Source organism: Mus caroli, unplaced genomic scaffold, assembly GCF_978045245.1.
Source record: "Mus caroli unplaced genomic scaffold, Mus_caroli_1 scaffold_11, whole genome shotgun sequence".
NCBI lineage: Eukaryota > Metazoa > Chordata > Mammalia > Rodentia > Muridae > Mus > Mus caroli.
The window spans coordinates 42,017,584-42,041,863 of NW_028227266.1; the positions used below are offsets into that span (position 1 = coordinate 42,017,584).

General features: G+C 50.0%; 2 protein-coding genes across 4 annotated transcripts in view; one reads left to right on the forward strand and one right to left on the reverse strand.

Annotated features, from left to right (window-relative positions):
* The first annotated feature begins 6,582 nt into the window (after positions 1-6,582).
* Positions 6,583-14,775, forward strand: Mcam (melanoma cell adhesion molecule). Of its 2 annotated transcripts, XM_021172233.3 has the most exons (16): positions 6,583-6,680; positions 8,455-8,585; positions 8,675-8,882; positions 8,976-9,046; positions 9,143-9,230; positions 10,901-11,080; positions 11,234-11,355; positions 11,475-11,637; positions 11,728-11,846; positions 11,934-12,075; positions 12,241-12,362; positions 12,462-12,603; positions 12,698-12,793; positions 12,941-13,088; positions 13,377-13,494; positions 13,884-14,775. In XM_021172233.3, the coding sequence occupies exons 1-16, from the start codon at positions 6,617-6,619 to the stop codon at positions 13,911-13,913; spliced, it is 1,944 nt and encodes a 647-aa protein (XP_021027892.1). In that variant the 5' UTR covers positions 6,583-6,616; the 3' UTR covers positions 13,914-14,775. The 2 variants fall into 2 exon arrangements, with proteins under 2 accessions (XP_021027892.1, XP_021027893.1); XM_021172234.3 differs by lacking the exon at positions 13,377-13,494.
* A 3,062-nt stretch (positions 14,776-17,837) lies between these two features.
* The window catches only part of Cbl (Cbl proto-oncogene), an 82,267-nt gene continuing 75,824 nt past the window's right edge, over positions 17,838-24,280 (reverse strand). For both annotated transcript variants that reach the window (XM_021171455.3, XM_021171454.3), the window contains one exon: positions 17,838-23,604. In XM_021171455.3, coding sequence (XP_021027114.1) covers positions 23,312-23,604 — 293 coding nt within the window. In that variant the 3' untranslated portion in view covers positions 17,838-23,311. The remainder of the gene's footprint in view (positions 23,605-24,280) is intronic.

Sequence of the window (24,280 nt, forward strand, 5' to 3'; positions counted from 1 at the left end):
GAAAGGATCTTGAAGGCTGGTGAGATGGCTCAGTGGTTAAGAGCGCCGACTGCTCTTCCAAAGGTCCTGAGTTCAAATCCCAGCAACCACATGGTGGCTCACGACCATCCGTAACAAAAATCTGATGCCCTCTTCTGGAGTGTCTGAAGACAGCTACAGTGTACCCACATATAATAAATAAATATCTTTAAAAAAAAAAAAGGGTCTTGAATTAAAGAGGCAGGCAGCAGATTTCTGAGTCCAGCCTGGTCTACAGAGTGAGTTCCAGGACAGGCTGCACAGAGAAACCTCGTTTCAAAATCAAAAACAAAAAAGGAAAGGGTTTTGAAATCTTGCCCAGGCTAGCATGGGCTAGCATGGGCTGTGCTGCCCAGAGTTTCCTCTGAAAGTTTGTTGGTGTTTTGTGTTTTGAGACAAGGTGTTTTTGTGTAACAGAACTCTGGTTGTCCTGGAACTTGCTTTGTAAACCAAGCTGGCCTTGAACTCAGAGACCCACCTGCCTCTGCCTCCCCAGGAGTGGAATTAAAATTGGAAGCTGGCTTCTATCACCCAGCTAACTGCTAATTTTTCTTTTAAGGATCAGATTTCACTATATAAATCCAGGCTGGCCTCAAAACCACAATCCTCCTATCTTCACTTCTAAATGCTGGGACAAAAGGCCTGTTCAAGTACACCCACCTTTTCTCATCTTCTCTTGTAAAGATCAAGATAAACTTGGCTCACCAAAGTGACCCCTAAGTAAAAGTTCTAGGCTGTAAAGTTCCCTGTAAAGAGAGAGCACAGCTCCTTCCCTCCCTCAGAACTCTGTCCTGGTTCTGTTAGGTAGTAAGCTGGTCTCAAGACCACCAGTTCCTTCAGTGTTTGAGCCCTCACAGCTTCCAGCAGGACAGATGCTTGCAAGAGAAGCAGCTCTGCACCTCCCGAGCTAGTTTGGATTCAAATCCCATGATCCACTGAAGCCCCCCCCCCATGGCCCAAAGTAGCAGGGTGTTAGCTTCTTGTGGGTTCTTCTTTCTTCCACCCTTCTCCATCCCCTTTCCCACACTTTCAACCCCCTAACACTAGATAGGCGAGAGAAAGGAGAAAGGGGAAGAAGGGGCGACTTTTATAGACTACTTCCTGCTGATCAGGGGCAGAGTTCCTGAGGGAGAGTTTGAGCTTTGGAGTCAGGATATCTAATACCACTGTCTTCCTTCTTTGCACGAGACAACTTAAACCATAGCCCACCCCGTCTCTCTGGGCTCTGGGATTTATATACCCTCTGAAAAGTCCCCAGAAACTATCTGCTGTTGGCAAAACCACACCCCTGCTACAGCAGGAGACAAATCATAGTTAGCAGCTATGGACAATCTGAAGCAGTCCCATATCCCATATCTGGGATTAAAATGAAAACATATTCTTATAATATTTCTGTTTTGTTTTGTTTCTCTTGAAACCAAAATTCTCACCGTCTAGATATGCAGTCTGGGAAGCCAGCAGGTGGACCTTATCTATGTCCTTTATTCTCAAGTCAACTACCATAAGATCCCAACCCAGTCATGTCCTTTTCTGGGTCGACAGCCTTAAGGACTGAGGGTGTTACTCATGTCTTCCCAGAACACAGGGGCCAGCAGAGTGTGACTTCTCCAGATTTCCCACAAGCTCCTCAATTGTGGACCAGCTTGTCAGCCTCCCGGACAATGCAAAATCAAACTTAAGCAGCCCTCTGGGGACATTCCTCCCCTGGGTGGTGGTACTTGGGAGAGCGGATGTGAAACTCCCTGGGGGTGGGGGTGGTGATGGGGGTGGGAGTAGGTATAAACTTCCAGCATCCGGCCTGGGCCCCCTACATCCCTCTTTACTCCAGATTTAAGCTGGGGACCGGGAAGTGGGACGAGGGTATGAACCTAGAAGCCTCAGATCCAGGACTTCACCAGCGACTGGACTTGCTCTGCGCAGGGAGTCCGCCGTTGGGACCGGGTGCCTGGGCAGAATCCTGCTCGCTGGGTCCCACTCGACCCTGGACCCTGAGGCACAGCGGCACCGCACTCCGGTTCTCCCCCGGGACCTGACCCCGCCCTTTCAGAGGAGTGACAAGACCGACTGAATCACCGCCGAGTACCGCGCTGGGAAAGGCTCTGAGACCGGATTCAAGATTTCCGGAGAGTCCTATGGTCCCCCTCCCAACTCGACTGAGCCGCCTGAGCATTTTTGGTAATGTTTGGGTTGGTGAGGAGGACCGGATGCCCCGCCTCCCCTCGGCATCCCCTGGGCAGGACCTCGGAGCTTTGGGCTGCTGCAGCGCCTTCCCGCCTCGGCTGCTTCTGTGCACTAGAGACCCTGGGCGCTGCGAAGTGGGCCTGTGGACTGTTCCATAAGGAGAGACCCCCAGGCTCAGAAGGGACAAGAGTGGCAGTCTAATGTCTAAATATTTACATAAGGGCTGGGAGCAGGATGGAAGGGCCACGACCCCTGTCAACATACCTCAATCACTGCTGCCTTGTTGGCTTTAAGGGTTCATAGTCTAGCAAATATCCTGATTCGTTCATATTCGCCTCCCCACATCCCAACTCTATGGCAAGGAAGGGGCCAAGAGAAGAGGCCTGAAGTTCCCAGGGGAGTCCTGGAATGTTGGGAGCCTGGGAACAGACCCAGCAGTACATGGGAAAGACAGGCGGTGGGAATCCCACCATCCAGCCCCCTGCCCAGCACGAACCACCGGATGCTGCAGACCTCAGCGTCCCAACAGCGGGGTTTGTGCCCGTGGAAGTCCCCACCCTAGCCCAAGTCCGGTGCAACCCTAAGGTTCAGTAGGCCAGCTGTGACGCCGACGCCCCTCCCCCACTCTGCTCCAACATAATCCTCCCCTTTGTGTCACTAGTCCCCCCACCCCCTTCTCTGGCTACCCCGTCTCTGACCCCTGCACAATAGGGCCTTTGCCGCCTCCAGGGTGGAGATGAACTCACGGTTTTTCCAAGTTTAAAAATAGCTCCTCCCATCCCCCCTCCAGAAAGCCACCCTCCCCCTCTTCCATGTTGCTGCTGGTGTGCACCCCAATACAGTGTGCGCCCTCCTTCCTCCTGCCCTGGGTCAGGTGCGAAGGACATGAGTGAGACTTCGTGTCCGGCCGGAGTAGGGCCTGCTTCCCTCCATTCAATTCCTTCCTACACATCTTCCACCCACCCCTAGTATCCGGTTTCCTGCCTTGGTGTTCTCTGGAGCAATTGACCCCTACTCCTCACACACCCTGGTTTTCACTCTGCAAAGTCTCCTCCCAGAACAGATTTCCCCCTACTCTTTAAAGTCCCCTGCCACCGCTCCTAGGTCCTGTTTTCTGGACAAGGATGGGAGGGAGGATGGGGAGATGGAGACCCCTGCCACTCAACCTCTACGGGTGCCAAGACTGATGCTCACCGCCCCCCCCCCATATCCTCATCACAGCTGCAAGCACACTATATTCATTTCCTTCCTCCGCCCAGGCCATCCTTCCCAGCAAAGGGAGTGGGCATCCTTGTCTTTTTACCTCCAACTCTACTCTTCCCCACTGTAACAAGGAATGGAAAGCCCCAGCCACACGGGGCTGTAGCTGACTGGACTGGGATGCCCACTCCCCCATCCAGCCTCAGTGTGCCTAGCTGCAGTATGCTGCCTCTCACCACCTGGTTCTTCTCTGCTGGTTTCACTCCTAGCTCAAGGAAGTCCTCATGAGGGGGTAGCTCTGTTCTCTGGTGTCTTAGATGAGCTGAAGGCTCTACTCCCACGCACTCCACCCAGACTACGCTCTCTGCTCTCTGTTCTGGTTCATAGCCCTTCGAGTCTCTCCAGGGTCCTTAACCCATCTTTGGCTTGTAATTTCAAAAGGGATGGTCTTCATAGACCATGTCTAGGCTGAGTGAGTGTCCCCTGGTCCTTCCCTATCAGCTGGAGGCTACTTGTTGCTGCTGCTGCTATTCTATTTTTTAAAGAGTTCTTTTTTTTAAGTCCTTAAAGATTATCCTAGGCCGGGCATGGTGGCACACGCCTTTAATCCCAGCACTTGGGAGGCAGAGGCATGTGGGTTTCTGAGTTCGAGGCCAGCCTGGTCTACAAAGTGAGTTCCAGTAGAGCGGGGTCTACACAAGGAAAGCCTGTCTCAAAAAAAAAAAAAAAACCCAAAACAAAACAAAACAAAAAGATTATCCTATTAGGCTCCTTTAGATAAAGCAGATACTTGTAAGGCAAAATAAGTGTTAAGTAAATGTCTTGTGGGCTGAAGGGGTGGTGTGTTCTCCCAACACTGCTCAAACCACTCTTAAACTCAGGCTCTGGATCTGAGAGAGTAGCTGGGAGGGTAGCTCAGGTATCTACCAGTCAGCTAACGCTGTCTACCTGGCACAGAAATGTGCTGGTTTCTTTTTGATTTTCCTAGTAAACTAACAGCTCCTGACATAGAAACATAGGAAAGACTGAAGTTCTCGGCTCAGGACAGAGGAACATCCTTTGTGTCAGCAAAGTCTGCTGAGAACGTGTTTTGTGTACTTGACACAGAATGGGGATGAGGGGGCAGTAACGCCACAAGCATCAACACCATCCCAGTAACGTAGGGAGATGCCACCGTAGGCTTCCAGTCCTCAGGTTAGTGCCAAATTCAGGGAAGGGATGCCTGCCTGTGTGGTCTTCATTTTTTCAAATGGTAAGACACCAGTGGGTGTCTTCAAAACCCTAATAGGAAACGAGACAGAAACAAATGATGAAGAGCTTGCTATGAGCCACCAAGCTCTCAGAACCCAAGTTACTATATAAAGTGGCCATAGGGGCCAGACCTTTTTTTGTTTGTTTGTTTGTTTTGAGACAGGGTTTCTCTGTATAGCCCTGGCTGTCCTGGAACTCACTCTGTAGACCAGGCTGGCCTCGAACTCAGAAATCCGCCTGCCTCTGCCTCCCAAGTGCTGGGGTTAAAGGCGTGCACCACCACGCCCGGCTGGGGCCAGACCTCTTAAAAGTATAGTCTGTTTGTTTGCTTTGGTTCTGTGCACCAGGAAGGATGGGATGTAATCTTATTTCCCTTTCACTGCAGAAACGACTCCTTCAACCCCCAGCTGGCATCCGTCTAAGAGGAAGAATTCAGAACTGACTGTCCTTGGTGGTTAGCTGCCTTTCTTTTCAGACTGCCAGAGAAGAGGATAACTTAATGGTGTTAAATGAAGAAACGGGGGTGGGGGGTGGGGGTGGGTGCAGCACTTGCCCTGCCTAGCCAGACAGCATCCTTTAGCCATTGCTGCAGAGAACAGGCTTATCTTCCTATTTGGCTCTGGGCCAGGGGCCAGTGCTCCTCAGTTCACTCTGTAGGGTAGAGGAGGCAAGGGCCTCTTCCTCCCTCCCATCAAGAGCCCAAGCCGGAGGCCAGTCGGCATGGCTCTGTCTGGAGGCTAATGGACAGGGAGGAGGGTCAATGAGACTTGAGTGATGAGGTTGATGTGATTTGCCAGTCATCTGAGTCATCAGAACACAGCCCAGAGCATCCTCTCAAGTCACCTGGCCATCTCTGGGGTTTGCTGCCTCAACCCTCCTCCCTCTCTCCAGCAGCGGCAGAAAGGCTGTTTGCTCCCTTCCGGGTGACAGACCCCTCCCTGGTGAGAGTCCCAGCCAAGGTGAAGCCCTTCTTGAAGCTCTGGTGCTAGAGACTTTTTGAATCTAAGAGTCCAGAAGACCCAGGGAGAAGTTGGGATTAAGGATGGAGGCTAGGGCTCCTGGCACCTTGCTGCGTGGGAGACTTAGGCTTTCAGTAACCTGAGGCCGTTGCCCGTGAGAGAGTTGAGGGGTGGGTAGGGAAGGCAGCTTTCAAGCATTAGAGAGAGTAATAGGTTTCTGGGAGACAGGCTGTAGACTCACACATCCGTTAGTATTAACTTTTCCTCATTGAGGTGAGGGAAACCGAGACAGAGACCAGAAGACAAAAAGGATTATCTGGGTCAGGGCGTGGACCATGGGCTTGTGAATTCAGACCCCTTCCTCCCTCCTCTTAGGGTAAGAGGGACTTGCAAGAATTCGAATATGAAAAGATAACCCAAAAGGCACCGTTTCCAACTCTCCCGCCCCCTTGCAGGCACCCCTAGGTCTGTGGGACCTGGCACAGTTCTTCCTCCAAGGCTGCCAGGCCAGCGAAGACTCTGGAACAGTGCCAAGCCGGCAGCCGCCGCAGTGAAGCGGTCATTCCAGAAGGCGACCAGGGCCAGCTCCATGCTTCCACAGCAGGGTAGAGGAACCTCTATCAGGGATACCTCTCTGTTGCTCCTCTGCTAGAGGGTCCCCGCTAGTAGTGGACAAACCTGAGTGAGCGCTGCTACTGCGTCCAAGAGTCTACAGCGACCGGGCCAGCCTCTATCGCCTCGGCCAGTCATTCGAGCCCCAGGACACCTGTCATTGCTCCTTCAACCTTTCCAAGCCAGAAAACGGGAGTTAGCCTCTAGGCCTGGATCCGGGAGCAGCAGCTCGCAGCCTGCGCGCCGGGGGCCCGCCCCCTAGGGCGCGGGGAGGGGGCGGGGGGCTACGCGGGGCGGGGCCGGGCGGCGCCCGGGGTCCCCTCCCCCGCCCCCCTGACGTCAGCCCCCGACAGCGGCGAGTTCCTCACTTGGCTCGCGCCCTCCGTCGGGGAAGCATGGGGCTGCCCAAACTGGTGTGCGTCTTGTTCGCTGCCTGCTGCTGCTGTCGCCGTGCCACGGGTGAGTTCTTTGTGTTGAGGGGGCTGTGGGGGGCCCGACCCGCGTCCCTCAGAGCCCAGGCGTTGGGAGTTGGGGGATGTCTTCGACGGAGCCGGAGTGTGCCGCCCGAGTGTACCGGAGATAAGAGCTGGTAGCAACGTAGAGTCGGGGCTCTGCACCCCAGTGGGCGCTCCTTCTTGCCAGAGTCCCCGATTCCCAGGCGCCCCGCGTGCGTGCAACTTCTTTGCGGGTGTGCAGCCTAGGTTTTAGAGTATTCTGGGAACGGACCGGTCGGGTTGCGGCAGCAGCGAGCGGGAAGGGGTGTGGCCGAGCTTCTGCAGGACGCTGGGCCCGGCCTCCCGCAGGTGCTCGCTCTGGGTGCTGGGTGCTGGGTGCTGGGTGCTGGAGTCCCGGCAGAGAGGCGCGGCCGGGGCGCATCCCCAAGCCGTGCATCCCGCGCCCGCCTGTTGCTGGAAAAGGCAGTTTCCCTAGCTGGAGGGGGCCGCCGACCCCTCCCCCTCCGCCTGGGCCTCACGCCAGTTTGGAGGTGAGCGAGGGAGGAGGCAGCTCCTGCTGGGGCTGGGCGTTGGCAAGGGCAGCGGGTGCTGTGGGTCTCCTTGCGCCTCCGGGTTTGACGGGATTACAGGGGAAAGACAACAGATGGAGAAGTTCTACAACAGTAACAGCTTCTGTGGTCGACTAGAGTCAGGTGGAGAGAGCCTGGCACCTCGGAGCTTTCCTTTAAGCCATCGAGTAGACATGCTTTCCTGGGTCAGGGCTTCCCTTACAGGGCACACGCAGCGGTGTCGTGTGTTATTCTTGGCTCTTTCTCGCGTCTCAGCCACTGGTCAGGCTGGGGAAGGGGAGGAATGGGCATTACCCACTTTGCTGGCCTCTTGCCCAGTGCCAGCCACGTCCCTGGGGTACTCCAGTCTAGTGCCTCCCAGACTGACCTTATTTCTGGGGAAAGGGCTAAACCCAGCTAGGCAATTGCAGCACAGAAAACTCAGTTTCGCTCTGCCCTGCTCTTCTGGCCCTTAGAAAGCAGAGATCCAAAGTTCCTGCTGTTGGTAGAAGGCTATTCCCACCTTCCCTCCAGTCTGGGAGCCACACAGTCCAGTCATCCCGGGGTCCAGGCAGATTGTGCTTAGTGACATCATCTCTTCAAAGGGCTGGCAGCATGCTGGCACCACTGACGTCACTCCTGCCCACTCTCTGGTTTTTGACCTAACCAACCCCTGGCGGAGACTCTGACCCCTCTAGTCTTGGATGGGGTCTTCAGATTGTATTGCAGCATTTCTTGACATGCTACTGTGGGAGCATAAATCATAGCCTCTGGCTAGAGTTGGCTCACTGTGTCTTCCAGAGGATTTGGGGGACAGAGGGTAGAATAGTGACGTCTTCGTGGAGGGGGGGCACACAAAGGGGCCTGTGTGCCCCAGCCTGGCACATGCCTTACATTCCCCTAGTCTGAGCTCACCAGGACTAGGAAGGGGCCCAGGAGCCAAGGGGCCTTCATCTTGGCCCAGAGCCCACGTTGCTCTTATCTGTCTCTCCACCAGCTTCTTCTAAGATGTACCCAGTCACTCTGTCTGTGTTCCACTCCGTATTACACTGGGAGAGGTCTGACCCAGGTTGGGGGTGTGGGCTTGGTGAAGTTGAGAGTAAGGAGAGGGTAAGGCCCTCACCAGACCCTTCAAGTGGGACAGCTGCAGTGAGCCAGGAGAGGGGAGGGGACCGGACAGAGCAGCTGGAGCTGACAACGCTGCCTGGGCGTGCCCCTCTCTTTCCCCAGGTGTGCCAGGAGAGGAAAAGCAGCCAGTACTCACGCCCGACCTGGTGGAGGCAGAAGTGGGCAGCACAGCCCTTCTCAAGTGTGGCCCCTCACGGGCCTCAGGCAACTTCAGCCAAGTGGACTGGTTTTTGGTGAGCGCCTGGACTTTGGAGGGCAGTAGTTGTGTGGGAAGCAACTGTCTCTCCGGTAGGTAGCTCATCTCTCATCTCCTTTCCCTCAGATTCACAAGGAGAGGCAGATCCTGATTTTCCGTGTGCACCAAGGCAAGGGCCAGCGTGAACCTGGTGAATATGAGCACCGCCTTAGCCTCCAAGACTCGGTGGCTACTCTGGCCCTGAGTCACGTCACTCCCCATGATGAGCGAATGTTCCTGTGTAAGAGCAAGCGACCACGGCTCCACGATCACTACGTTGAGCTTCAGGTCTTCAGTGAGTGCCCCCCTCATTTCTGCCTTCAGGGTCATGTGGACCACGTAGCAAAGATGGGTCTCCATGTCTCTGTTTATTCCCCTTCCACTGTAGAAGCCCCAGAGGAACCAACTATCCAAGCCAATGTCGTGGGCATCCATGTGGACAGGCAAGAGCTCAGGGAGGTGAGATGGTGGGCAGAGGCTAAGCAGGGACAGGGGTGTGGTGTGTGTGTGTGGTGTGTGGCAGACGCAAGGAGACTCTCGTCCTGTCCTCCTTAGGTTGCTACCTGTGTGGGGAGGAACGGCTACCCCATTCCTCAAGTCCTCTGGTACAAGAACAGACTGCCCTTGCAAGAGGAGGTGAACCGTGAGTAACCCTTACTGAGAAGGCTCAGGAGGACCATCTAGCATGTCCTTGTAGAGCTTTTACTAAAACAAACAAGCAAACAAACAAAAACCATACAGGTGATGCTGAATAAGTCAGACTGTAGGCTGGACAGTTAGCTCCATGAACATCACTGGTTGCTTTTGCAGAGGACGCAGGTCAGTTCCCAACACCTACTTCGTGGTTCACAACTCCACTTCCAGGGGGATCTGCTGCCTTTTCCTGACCTCGACCTCTGAGGACAGAAGGCATGCATGTGGTGCATATACACACGAAGGCAAAACATTCATACACATTAAACAAACAAACAAACAAAACAGCCAGGCGTGGTGGCACACGCCTTTAATCCCAGCACTTGGGAGGCAGAGGCAGGCGGATTTCTGAGTTCGAGGCCAGCCTGGTCTACAAAGTGAGTTCCAGGACAGCCAGGGCTATACAGAGAAACCCTGTCTCAAAAAAAACAAAAAAACAAACACACAAAAAACTGTTATAAGCTTCTGGATTTTTTTTTTTTAATTTGGTTTTTCCAGACAGGGTTTCTCTATGTAGTCCTGTCTGTTCTGGAACATGCTCTGTAGACTAGGCTGGCCTCGAACTCACAGAGATCCACCTGACTCTGTCTCCTGAGCACTGGAATTAAATAAAGACCTGGCTACAAAATTTTTTAGAAGAAAAATTTAGACTATAAAAAAAAACTTAGGAATTCCTTTCTGACCCAGGCTTCTTCCAGAAGTGACTGCTGCTATCAACTGTTATTTTCCTTCATTCTTACTTCTGTGTCCATCACGTAAACAAATGCTTGCTGAAGTGTAGAGGGCTGTCTGTGGTGTTTTGAGACAGGAACTCATGCAGCTCGATGACCTAACTGCAGATCCTCTCTGCCTACCCCTCAAAGCGCTGGGATTCCATGACTGTAATACTGTTCCTGGCTCAAACAAGGCTTACGTTTTTTTTTGTTTGTTTGTTTTTTGTTTTTCCTGTCTTTAACCAGGAGTGATTTTTGCATACACACTAGTCTGGGGATACTTGGCAGTGTCTGTGGGCATTAGTGGTTGTCACAAATAGGGAGGCTGCTGTTGACATCTGATATGTAGAGGTTAGAACTACAGCTCAGCATCCTACAATGCACAGGATGGGCCCCACCACAAAGAATTAATTCTGCCCCAACACATCAATAGTGCTGAGTTGAGAAGCCCTGACCTCAGTGGCCATGCTGGGCACACATCCCTTTGTGTAACCTTCCTAGGTCAGTCTGTTCAGATAGACTCACCTTGCTTCCTAGCCTTATATTGTGCATGACGTGGCTGAGTTTCCACTCTTCCTTTAGCATTTAATGTCTCAACGCCTTGGGGCGTTTGTTTTGGATTCTGTATTGAACCTAAGGCCATACCCATGTTAAGAATTTGCTCTACCACTCAGCCTTTCATTCAACTCCATTTTCCTTTGTCTCTGGGGTGTTCCTGGCCCCATCCTTGTATATATGCTAAGGTGTAAATGCTTTCTAGGGTAAATACCAAGCAATAAAAGTGCTAGGCTGAAGGGTCGTCATTCTGTGTTCGGCTATGGGCCTCTCCTTTAGACATCTCCCTGCTGACCCCCAGGGGAAGTCTGAGGGGTCCTGAGGCCAGGCCTTGCTTCCTCCTTCTGCCCAGGAGTTCATATCCAGTCATCACAGATTGTCGAGTCCAGCGGCTTGTATACCTTGAAGAGTGTTCTGAGTGCACGCCTAGTTAAGGAGGACAAAGATGCCCAGTTTTACTGTGAACTCAGCTACCGGCTACCCAGTGGGAACCACATGAAGGAATCTAAGGAGGTCACTGTCCCTGTTTTCTGTGAGTGCTGACTTCCTAGCGCCTCTGGATTTTTTTTGGGGGGTGGGGGTGGGGGGAGGATTGGGGTGGGCCTTGTGGGAACTCCTGCTAGTCCCTCTGTGTCAAATTTGGGGCCACCTCTTGAACTGAGAGCCTTCTCCTTTGCCCAAACAGACCCTGCAGAAAAAGTGTGGGTGGAGGTAGAGCCTGTGGGGCTGCTGAAGGAAGGGGATCATGTGACAATCAGGTGTCTGACAGATGGGAACCCTCAACCCCACTTCACTATCAACAAGAAGGTACAGAGAGAGCGAGCGCTCCATGCTGGGTGCATGGAGGGGGCGAAAGGGTGTGGGCAGGAGGTGGGAACAGTAGCTGGAGGGCATCAGCTCACCCTCACCCCTTTGTGCTCCCCCAGGACCCCAGCACTGGGGAGATGGAAGAGGAGAGCACCGATGAAAATGGGCTCCTGTCCTTGGAGCCTGCCGAGAAGCACCATAGCGGGCTCTACCAGTGTCAGAGTCTAGACCTGGAAACTACCATCACACTGTCCAGTGACCCCCTGGAGCTGCTGGTGAACTGTGAGGCCCTGGGATGGATGCAGGCTCCATCTGGGCAAAGAGGGAACTGGCTCTTCCTGTCAAGCTAACATTTTTTTGCTATGCCTCCAGATGTGTCTGATGTTCGAGTGAATCCAGCTGCCCCTGAAGTCCAGGAAGGTGAGAGCCTCACACTGACCTGCGAGGCAGAGAGTAACCAGGACCTTGAGTTTGAGTGGCTGAGAGACAAGGTACCCAGACACCTTTGAGACTGGGGGAGGGGGGGACAATCAGAGCTTGCTCCTTTTCAGACCCCCTGACCCACCTCTCACCCTTAGACAGGCCAGCTGCTGGGGAAGGGGCCCGTCCTCCAGCTAAACAACGTGAGACGGGAAGCAGGGGGACGGTATCTCTGCATGGCATCTGTCCCCAGATTTCCTGGCTTGAATCGTACCCAGCCGGTCAGCGTGGGCATTTTTGGTGAGGCCCTTTGTACAGTGACCAGGTCACCCTGAGTTGCGTGGTTTTGAACTGTTGGAGGCAAAAAAGAAAAAAAAAAAAAAAAGGCCAGCTTGTACTGTGGGAGCTGAGGTGGGGAGCAGGTTATTTGGTATTTGGGGGGTCTAACCCTTCCCTGCCCCCAAGGGTTTCCATGGATGGCATTAAAGGAGAGGAAGGTGTGGGTGCAAGAGAATGCAGTGCTGAATCTGTCTTGTGAGGCTTCAGGACATCCTCAGCCCACCATCTCCTGGAATGTCAATGGTTCGGTGAGCAGGCTTTATCTCCCCATCCTCTTAATCCCTGCCTAGGCCTTGAGGCCATGGCCGGAGATGCTTCCGCCCTCTGAGAGGCCCATGTACTTCTAGGCAACTGAATGGAACCCAGATCCACAGACAGTAGTGAGCACCTTGAATGTCCTTGTGACCCCGGAGCTTCTGGAGACAGGTGCAGAGTGTAAAGCCTCCAACTCCCTGGGCTCAAACACCACCACCATTGTTCTGAAGCTGGGTGAGAGCGGGCTCCCTGCAGAGGCTGGCAGGGGCATGCCCAGGCACAGGCATTAACTTGTGCTACTAACCCCCCAACTCCTTCTGCCTCCTAGTCACTTTAACCACCCTCCTACCTGAATCCAGCCAAACCACTGGCCTCAGCACCCTCACAGTCAGTCCTCACACCAGAGCCAACAGCACCTCCACAGGTAAGCCGGGCCTGTGCAGTGGTACCCAGTCTCCCCTGTTGAGCAAGGTAACAGCCCATCTGTCCCCCTGGGCTGGATAGGGTGGGGCAGCAACAGCCATTTGGCAGCCTGGAGCAGGGAATGACTACAAGTGTCTTTGTTTGACAGAGAAAAAGCTGCCACAGCCAGAGAGCAAAGGTGTGGTCATCGTGGCTGTGATAGTGTGTACCTTGGTGCTTGCTGTGCTGGGTGCTGCTCTCTATTTCTTCTACAAGAAGGGCAGGCTGCCATGTGGACGCTCGGGAAAACAGGAGATGTAAGCCAGGCTTATGCCCTCCTTTCCTCCCCCATTTTTGGCTGCCTAGCTTGCTGCCTCATAAGGGCCCTGCCCCCTGCCTACCTAGTGCCCATTACCCTGGAGAGCAGAAAGTGGACCTGTTTTTACTGTCCACTACCAAACTGCCACCAACCACACCATCTCCCCCAACTCTCCCTTCCTGAGCCAGCCCCAAAGCACCAGAGTGTCCATTCCCAAAAGGCTCCCCCCCCATCCCCGGCCTCCCCCAGCCCCCGAGTTGCCAACCTCTCACCTCCCTTCTCCCAGCACGCTGCCCCCGACTCGTAAGAGTGAATTTGTAGTTGAAGTTAAGTCAGATAAGCTCCCAGAAGAGATGGCTCTCCTTCAGGGCAGCAACGGTGACAAGAGGGCTCCAGGAGACCAGGTAGGAGGCAGTTCCTGAGGCCAGGGCTCAATTTTCAGGAATTGGGGGTAGTGGGATAATGCTACTTGTCCCTGAACACTAACTCTTTCTGTCCTTCATCCTTGATTAGAGATGGGGAGCAGACCTCTCTTGCCTTAACATTACTACAGGTAGCAGGATGGGGAAACGGTGGAGGGACCCTAGAGAAAGACAACGCCCCCGCCACCTTCTGTTAAACGTAGAGACTTAGCTGGGGGACTTCTGTCTTTTCCTTCCCCACCCCATTTCTGCTGCTTGCTTTAAGGACGTTGCAGCCCATCAGCTTTTGCTTCGGCCTCTCTGTCTGGTGGTCATGCTGTAAACCTTGCTGGCCCTCCATGCTCTGGTGACTTCTCTCTACCCATTTTCAGGGAGAGAAATACATCGATCTGAGGCATTAAATGGCTCCCATTGCACTGCTCGAAGCTCCCTACTCAGTCTTCACCCTAAGCTGAAGCCTCCAGAGGGACAGCAGGGACGATCCACACTCAACCCCCCTGACAGCTCACATCAGGTCCGAGAGCTAAAAGCTGGGACAGGAGTGGTCTGCAGGAGCTCAGTTGGCCACAGAGGCCTGGTTTTAGAGACCAAGCCCTCCTCTGTGTCCACTAAATAATGCTTATCCCAAGAGGCCCGTCTCCCAGGGCATTTCCCCCTCCCGTGCACAGCCATTGGTGGCAAATCCTTCTGCCATCAGCTGTGTGGGCTTGCCTCTTTGAGCTCATCTCCCCTCACAGGCTGTCTTCATGATGAAGGACCTGGGCACGTGGTCACATTATTCTGTTCACATTGGTCCTTGTGAAAACCTCACGGTCTGGAGGCGGCTGCTTTTGTACCTTCCTGCCTGCTACTAATTCAGGGTCTCATTTGGAACATTTTTCCTTTGGGTAGTAGTCAGGAACTGGTGTAAGTCCTCCAGACACATCCCTGTGTAAGGAAGCCGGGCACTGTTTCTCTGAGTTTTGTTTTCTTTGAAGGCTACTGAGCCCAAGCTTCCCGCATTCCCTTAGTGACAAGAGACAGGACAGAGAGAAGGTCTACTGTTCATGGGGATTAGGCTTATAGGAATGTTAGTACCAAATTTCTACATGTGAGCTTTGGGGGCCAGGTCCTAGAGAGCCCAAGTGGGAGAATGCCTGGCAAGAGCTTTTGCAAAGTGTGTGTGTGTGTGTACACATATATGTATATATATATATATATGGTTTTGTCTGTAAATTTGCAAATTATTTCCTTTTATATGTGTTAGAAAAATAAAGTGTTATTGTCCCAAAAGCATGATGCTGTGTTCCATTCATTATGAAGGGACAGACCTGGGGCTTCCAAAACTATAGGTGTTTTCAGAGAGGGACAGGCTCCCAGAAGGCTGCCCTTACCTCTAGAGTATCCATAGCTGGGCAGCATGCTACTAAACGCTAGCTGGCGTCTCTGCCCTCACCTGTGTGCCCCTATTCACCTGCATCACTGCCATCAGTCCCAAAGCTATCCTGTGTAATTTCCCCCTAACCCCAAGTGAACCAGAACTCAAGTGTGCTACAACAAAAGAAATTTTATTTAAAAATATTTTTTTTACAGACACGGGTGCTTGAAAAAGCTCTTTAGTTAACTGTATGGAAATGAAAAAAAATTAATAAATAACATTAGTATAACAGACCTCTACACATCAGTACACTGGCAAGACAACACGGGTCGGAGAGAACGAGTCTCAAAGCTCCACTGCTCTGCAGGAGCATTGACCTCTGTCTACTCTACAGGACAGAGGTTAAATGCTGCTAATAGAAATCTTTATATTAATGACATTTTAAAAATAGTCCATGAGAATCTCACCTAAGTTTGTGTTTTGTTTTTTTAACACTGATATACAAATTGGGACTCTATTCTGGGGAAAATATCAAGTTCTCTCTTGTCCCACCCAAATCAAGAATTTAAAAATCTCAAATGAGGCAGATCTTAAAAAGAACTGTTTCCATCTCCCTCCCCCTTTGTTAGCCACAGGCAGGGGAGAACCAGAGAGAAGGGGAGGGGTACAAAAGCTTGTGGTTGAAACCTATGACAGTATGACCGACAGGCCTCAGGGTTGCACAGCCCCTCCCTGGGTACAAGCAGACCCTGTGATGGGCACCAGCCACTTCATGCTTTATGGTTGAAGCCTTCAAATGAAAGGACAGCCAAGTCTGAGGAGAGGCAGGAGGTTGAAGCTGGCTCAAGATCCAGCAAAACAAAAAGACAACAAATGAAGCATCTCCTCTTGCAGGAGAGCTCACCCTGCAGCTCTGTTCCGCAGGGCACTGCTCTCAGAGGTGGGTGAGTGGGCACCCAGAGCAGTTATCTGAACACTAACTGCTGCCTGGAACCAACCACGTGCTGCCAGAATAAAACAATGCTCTTTTCCAGTGAAACCTCATGGCAGAGAAAGGAGACTATAGGCACCTAATGTGCCACCTCTCTAGCCAGACATCCTTGTCCCCAAAACTCCAGGGCTAAAGATATTCAAGGCAGAAGAGCTCAGACTCTGGTATTTCCATATTAAGTCCTAAGATGCAGCCTGGGGTACAGCGCTGCCTTAGAAAGGCACAAAACATTTGGCTTTTTTTTTTTTTTTCAGTGTGCTAAAAATTGTTTTGTTTTGAATAAAGGAAAAAGATATATAAGGTTAAAAATCCCAAGTCAGCACAGCCAGAAAGCAGATGTGGGAGGTACCTCACAGCGGCCATGCCCAGCATGTCTCAGCAGAGGTCAGACTTCCCACTTAAGGGTGCTGAGGAGGAGGTCAGGAGGCGTCTCCTCTCATGCACTGCAAGGCAGGCTCACTAGCCCACAAAGCAGGAGAGAGAGAGAGAGAGAGAGAGAGAGAGAGAGAGAGAGAGAGAGAGAGAGAGACCCCCGAATTCACTTGCCACTTAAATACAGCCAAAACATGGCCACCCTCTCCACTACTGGGTAAGAGGTAGCGGGAAGAGCAACACAGGCTCCACACCCCCCACTCTAGGGCGTATGTGGTGAGGCAGTATGAGTCTGATGAGCTGTGCACAGCATGCACTGAGCAATCCTCTTCACTGGCCTCCATTCTGGGTCAGAGGAAAGGACACTCAAGGCAATGTGAAGGTTTGCCTCTCACATTCGGTTGTAGCACTGAATCAGGAATGCAGGGCCAGGTGAGCAGAACTCTTGCTGACTTGTTCAGCAGCCAGATTAGTGGGAGATCTGAGGCTGGCACTTAGCCTGGGCTCTGGACAACACAGGAGTGGTCAGCCACATTTTTCTCAAGCAGAGAAGAGGCTGCAAGATCTGCAAGCAGCTGTTGGTCAGCCCCTGGCCCCTCCCCATAGTGCTCTTCAGCAGGCACAAAACAATGTGCAGGGCTCTCCCTGTCCCTAGTTCTCCATCTCAACTCTTGTGCTACTTACTGGAACCAAGAAATACTGGTACTTTCTCTTGCAGCCAAGCCAGATTTCCTGGGGCACTGTGAAGGCACATGGCACTACTATCCCTCTGCCTCTTCATCCAGGAGCTCAGACATCAATTAAAAATCTGATGAGCGGCTCTTGCCCTTCCTATGCGCCTCAATGTGTATCTTTGGGTTAGTAGGTTACTTCTGTGTATACCAAATGACTTGACTATTTAGAAGTTAAAAGCAGGGTAGTATATCTGATATGCCTTCAAACTCAGGCCGGGCTCTAGGAAGGGATTCCAATGATCCAGGCAAGCAGAAGCAGTTTTACTTCCCCAACACCTTAAAAAAAAAGAAAGAAAAAAAGAAAACCAAACCAACCAAACCAAAAAACCAAAACCACCACACAGGACTAGAGAAAAAGCAACCAGAGAAGATACAGGTAGCCTGTTTAAGAAGCACACAAGAACAAGCTCTTTTCGACACTGAAAATATCCCTATTCTAGCAAATGTCCCAGTGGTACCTAGGAAAGTAAAGCTAAGAATATCACTGTAGGCTCCCCTACAGGAAGACAAAGAGGATGGGGATGCAGAAGACAGGTCAAGAGCCCACATAATGAACAGGTATTCAGCAGTAAAACCAGCAGAGAGCCAAGCCAAAAGGTACTAGCTACAGTGGAAGCCATGGTCTGCACTCTGAGTAACATCAAAGAGACCCGAGGTTGAATGGAGGCTAAGAAATGCCATCCAAGGACAGAAGAGTGGCCTCAAGAGTGAGGAAAGCAATCTTGGGTGCCAAGACTCCTAGGGAGAAGAAAAGTAATTAGCAGCAAAGGTGACAGTGACTCTGACTAAGTTAAAAATAGGGGCGAAGAGTGGAACAGCAACTGTACTTCCACGGTGGAAGTTCCTTTGCATATCTCTTCTAAGCTCCCAATTCACCATCATTTCTCTGTTCTCCCTATAGGTTCAGTGGGGGATGGACCCTCAAATCGCTGTTCTTGCTGAGTGTATTCTTTCTTAAGAATATACCCAAGCACTACTGCTCCTTGACTGCAGGCGCAATGTGGCTAGTAGTTACCGCATGGTCCTGCCTCAAGACTGCCCCGCTGTAAAAGACTGCACCTTCAAACTATCAGACTTAAAGGAAACCACAGTGGAAGAGCCAAAAGTCCCACTGGCAAAGAAACCACTCCATCAGCGATGTGTACTTGAAGAGAGGACCTCCACGCATTTGCCAGGTGGTGCTGCTGCTTTCTCTGCTGCTGGAAACAAGAGGAGAAAATATTCCCACGAACAGGCAAGACACTCACAGAGTCCAGTCTGGTCTTCAGCTTGTAATAGATCCAATGCTGGCCTAAAATTCATAATTCTCCTATTTCTACTTCCGAAGAGCCGTTAAGACAGGCTTGTTCCATGGTTTCTAGGTTGGTGCAGATAGCCTCAGGAGACACAGGCCCAGCACAGTCGTCCTCAGGATGTCCAGGCTGGCCCATGGAATTAATATACAGGGTTAACTTTTTTCCTATTTTTTCCAGGAATTCTTGAGTTTTTCTAAAGAACTGCATTCATCATAAGAAGATCACATGAACTCAAGGACTAGGGAACATATTTTGTCACGTATACAAATACTCTGTCGAGTAGGAGGAGGGACAAAGTCTAAAGTTGTCCAGCCCACTAACATACAAGAACCAAGTCTTCTGTGCATTCCTATAGGATTGACTGTGTCTGTGGACTGAAATCAAAGCTGCATCAAGACGCTCTGTGTAGTGCTACAGTACTTCCGCTACATGTTGACACTTCAAGTGCCAGAGGAGAACATTGATAGTGAAGCTCTGGTCCCTCTAGTGCTGCTCTAGGCAGGCTTATGTGGACAGGATCCAGGCTCAGTTCCTGACCGGCCTCTACAAGAGCAGCCTGAGAATGAGGGCTTCGCCCTTTCCAACCCTTTCACCCCTTCTAAGACAGAATTACTTAGATTGTTGAATAGCAGGAAAAAGAACCCTCCAAACTGTATGGGAGATGGTGACAGTCCCAGAAAGGCAGAACAAAATCTTTCCAGCAAGAAAGGACAGAAGCAGCTCAGTAAAAAGATAGAAAAGGCACTGGACTGGAAAGGAGACTGCAGCAAGCTCAGCTTAAACATTTAGTGCTCTAGTGTGCAACTCAAGTCAGTGGACTCTGCATCCACTCAAGAAGTGGCACTAAACTTTGTAGCAAGCATGGATAATCTATGAGGTATACACAACAGAATCTCCCAAATATTATCAAAGCCACAGGAAGACAACCAGGGTTAATGGGAAAGTCTCGGGCCAGTTTTAAGTGGACCAGCTCTGTAAGGGAAGATAAGTCTACATAAGAGAGCCGTGAATACACATGTGCACAGTCAAATGCAAAAAAGAGCCAAGGGCAGCCCACGCTTAACTTCCCAATACCAGAAAACCACCAGGAGGTGGCAGGAAAGAGCACATAGCTGACATTTCTGACACACAGTAATCACTCAAACATCTGTAGCCAGGATACTGGCTGGAATACTCTATTCAATGGAGTGATCATTCCAGACTCAGAAAGGCCAACAGAAAGAAGGAAGGTCTGAGAAGGCCAGTAGCCTTCTGATTCTCATGATGTGAGGTAGGAAAACATTCAGTATTAGCATCATGGCTAACACAGAAAGACTAGATCTTGTTAATGGTGCCATAAAAGGAATACACAGCTGGTCCCTGGTTTGGTCTGCAAGCAAGGTGTGTTGCAAAAATTAACTTGTAAGTTGGATACTTGGACCATAAAACATTTCTTACTTTCCTACAGAGGAAATAAATATTTTAACTATGAAGAATAGTGCCTTCCATCCATCTCAGCTGCCCCATGCCAGCACAACTACCACACATTGTAGTCCAGTGATAGGCATGTCTGAGACTAGAAAGAGAAAGACAAAATGGCAGAGTATGCAGGGTGGGGCTGGGAGGAGTAAGAAGAATATGAAGAATGGCCGGCCAGGGTCAATTCGCAAAAGCTGTTTAGTTTGTAAATTAGAAAGAGGTATATTTCAGAACCTACAAGTTTTTAAAACCATTTTAAAAACTTTTCACTGAAATGTAAATAAAGAAAATATCCAATTAAAAAAAAATCCAAAAGCCAAACTTTTCACTTTAGAAGGACAGTGGGAGGGACAGCTATGACATCCAGTTCTGGGACTGGACTAGAAAAGCCTTGCCCGGAGTCCTGGCAAGATATGAGCCATCAATAAGGTGGCGTGTAAAACAATCCACAAAGATACAGAGAAAGCAAGGACCTGTGTTGAATAAAATAGGTTAGTGACAATGAGAAAAGGAGAAACATTAAAGAGGCTTTCCTAATTGTAACAGAACAGAGAAAGGGGGTGAGCTTGCCAAAAATAGCTAGCGAGACTCAAAATAAAGCTTGCTTATGAAAAGGCAGTTTTAGGTAAACTCAGAGGGCGAGCCAAAGACTTGCCATACAGATAGAAAATGAAAAATAGGAAATTTGCCCTCACAGGAAAAAGAAATTCAAAACTTGGAGACTATCCAAAATGAGTGGCATGAAGCCTTCCTAAGGACACCTAATAATACCAGACACGGCCTCAGTGTGTCCTGGGAGCAAAGGAAAGGCCTACACACAATGGCCTTAAACCTTAATGCCTGCAGGTATACATCTGTTAAACCAACACCCAAGTCAATCAGAGATGTGCCTGTCTAGCCTAGGGACTCAGTACCCACCTACCCTATCCACGCCCATTCCAGAGCTCACACCTCAGCATACAGCAGGACAAAATTGTCATTTCCCTAAGTATTATGGGCAGTAATCCCCACAGATTTGGTTTTTGTTTTCTTTTGGAGGCAGGGTTTCATGTAGCCCAGGCTAGTTTTAAACCAGGAGTGCCTTGAGCTTCTGATGCAGTCTCTACATCTCGAATGCTAAGGATCAGTGGTGTGCCTTAGCACACTCTTCTGTGCAGAGTGGGGGCTGAACCATGGCTCTGTGAATGCCAGACAAACACTCAACCAATTGAGCTATCTCCTTAGCCTCCACACAAGACAGATGCACAAAGAAGGCAAAAGGCCTGTAGCCAGTGCTGTTTCCTTGATACATCTTCAGATTCTGGGCAATAGCTACAAGGAAAAAAGACACTCCAATATAGACAGACTAGAGCCTGCAGCTTTTCCCTACTTCTCTTTTAAGGCCTTTAATTTTCATTTTTTAAATTTTTTCATATTATTTATTTAATGCTCTGCCTGCCTGTATATATGCACATCGTATGTGTGCCTGGTGCCCACAGAAGCCAGAAGAGGGCATCAGATTGCTCTGAACTGAAGTTATAGATGGTTGTGAGTTGCTTATACATCTGAGAAACCTTTCATATGGGTGCTAGGAACCAAACCTAGGTCCTCTGCAAGAACAGTTGCTCTTAACTGAAGTCATCTCTTTAACCCCTGTTATTTTTGAGACAGGGTTTCAGGAGCTTTGAGCTGGTGCTGAACTCCTGATCATCTTGCCACCATCTCTCAGGTGCTGAATGCCACCAAGCCTGGCTTAGGCTTTCAGTATTCAAATGAACACAAAATTGGATATCACAAACTTTTTGTGGATGACAAGCTATTGTTTTCTACTCATTTGCTATGTAGAGAAGACACTGGGTAACCATAGATACCGTATCTGCCTTTTGAATAGCCTTAAGGTAAGAGGATAAAATTCAGACCTTGAAGCATCAAGAAACTAAAAGAAGAGTTCAAAAGATTTTTGTTGCAAAAGACTGGAAAGAAAGCAGGTTCTTGGTGGGTCATTTCTGCCTGGACCTAAAGAACAGAGAGGATTCATGTGAAAGCCAGCTCGTACTCAACAGGAGAAAGGGCAACGCTGTCAGAGAAGCCAGCAAGACTCCAGTCAGAGAACAAACTGAACCCAAGAGGTCACTACAATGACTTAGAAACGGACTCTCCAAAACAAATCTACATCTCCTTGATGAACCTGTAAACACACAAACTATTACATTGTTCCAAATTGTCTAGCTAAAGAATTTCAATGAATGATATCTAAATACGGTAGATGGATGACACAGCGGTTACATCTAGGACCCAATAAAAAAGGCAAGGAAAGGAGAGAGAGACCATTCCAAAGGACAAGCTAGGCACGTGGACAACCAAGTCACTGGGTGACCAATCTAGAGAAGCCATCAGCAAATGCTGTCCTCACTGGTGTTAGCTCCGTTCCTCACAGGGCAAAGGGAGAAATCATTTCTGAAAGGCTTACCTGGCTCCTATTCAAGGGAGAAATCCCTAAGCTGAAGTTAGCCACTGGCAAGAAAGACTAAACAGGTAAGTCCTAACTGTTTATTTTGTAAATCTAAATAGTATATATGACTGACGCTTCCTAAAAGCTCTATGGTTTTGGGCTGGAAAGCCACCCTGGAAACAAATGTTCTGTTCCTGTTAGGCAGAAACACTCATGACCGACATCAGAAACATACACCTGGCATCAAGGCAACCGACTCCCACAGGCTATGTCCTGGGGAGGACACGGAATGTATATGAAGGCCTCTATCTCAAACCGGTCATTAGGTAACTAGGAGAATTAAAACTTCTTTAAAAAAACAAAAACAAATTCAACATTCCTATAGAAACAGCACTTTGGAGTGACCAGTGTTAGGTGCTAGCATCAATTAACCACAGAACAGTACTTTCCTTCCCACTTAGTCTACCAAACAAACCAACACCATCACACATTAGAAAGACCATCCTATAAGCTGCTTGGTTTCAGACTGGTCACAGCAAGCCTACAGAACACCAATGAGGAGGAGGTGAAGTAAGGATTTTCCAAGGGAAAGGACAGCGGGTATTCTAACAATATAAAACATAGCTAAGTACATGATAATCTAAGCCAAAGGGGAGGATTGAGGTTGCAGTATCCAGCAGGGCTAGGTGCAATACCACAGTAGATGGGAGTCTTCAGAGATTCCTTCCTGAAGCTCTTGTGCTAACTCCCTGCCTGGATTCACACACAGCAGGATAATCTTTATAATGACAGGACACACAGACACAGAGACACACATCCTTAACAGGAAAGCCTTAAGTCCTTAATTAGGGCCACAGCACAGTGCTTCTACTGCTTCCTGTGCTGTTTCTGGGATAGGTTACCATTTAATAAAAACCCATTCTCTCCTACTGGAGACTGCAGGACTACAAAAACACTCTTAAGACCAATACAATAATGAAACACATTAGCTGCTCCATTTTCATTCCACTGCATTGAAATCTTGGAACCATATGTGTCGATCCCCACAGGAAAGGCAGGACCTTACTGTGACGTCCCAAAAGAAGCCACTGCTTTCCTAGGTGGTCCTTGAGTAAGAGCCTGGCTCATGGGTCCTCTGAAGCCATGGCAGGGAGAGATGTGCTAGGTGGCTACGTGGGCAGGAGAAGAAATAGAAACAAATTCCCGGAGGATGTTTTTAGCCATCTCAATGTTGTTGTGGGCAATGACCAGAGCTTTCTGGATGTCCTGGTAGGAATAGCCCTGACTCATGAGGCGTTCAATCTCACTTGAGAGCTGCGGAGAGGGTGCTGTGGCCACAGGGTTAGCAGTGGCACCTCCGCCTTGTTGATAGCTACTGGCTTTTCGTTCTGAGTTGATTCTCCGAGGGAATGGTTTGGGGGGCCGCTCAGGAACTTGGGAACCCTCATTGAAGTCTAAAAGAGAAAGGAAAGAAAACATTTGCCAATCTTGGGAAGCTCACATTTAACAGCAGTAACAGTAGTTACTAATAGTGCTAGTAGTGTGCTTTTCTGTCTCAAGGCTGGGGCTCTGTTTTTTGTTCATTTTGAAACAAAGGTTCACTCTATAGCCCAGATGGGACTCAAACTCACAGCTGGGCTCCTGCTTCAGTCCCCCAAGTGCAGAGATTACAGCTATGAACCACCATGCCTGGCATAAGTCTGGGTTTTATCAACCTGAGGTGCTAGAACTAAACCCAGGGCTATACACATGATAGGTTAAGTATTCTGCTGCTGGCCTCTGGGTTTTAGATCTAGACTCCTATCACAGAGTAAAGGACCTTCTAAATATGCCATGCACCCATGCTGTTAACAACAACTGTGACTTTGAAAAGCATATAACACCTACACTGGGTGTTATACTTAGCAATAGGTTCAAACACTCACTAAACTACTCCTACAAATAAGAAGACAACAGCTTAAACTGTAGAGAGGAAGCGGGAAGCTGGACTGGGTGGAGATGCTACCTAGAGGGGCAACAAGATGGTAGATCTTTTCCCTCAGCTGTTTTGAAAGTTGTCTTTAATTTCCAAAGTGACAGCTATTCTGGCTGCTGCCCTACCAGGCAGTCACAGATATAAGAGCAGCCCTG

Coding starts and splice junctions, on each gene's coding strand:
- Mcam (XM_021172233.3), top strand. CDS start 6,617: ATGGGGCTGCCCAAACTGGTGTGCGTCTTGTTCGCTGCCTGCTGCTGC. Junction 12,604..12,697: donor CACCATTGTTCTGAAGCTGG/GTGAGAGCGGGC, acceptor TCTGCCTCCTAG/TCACTTTAACCACCCTCCTA. Junction 12,794..12,940: donor AGCCAACAGCACCTCCACAG/GTAAGCCGGGCC, acceptor TTTGTTTGACAG/AGAAAAAGCTGCCACAGCCA.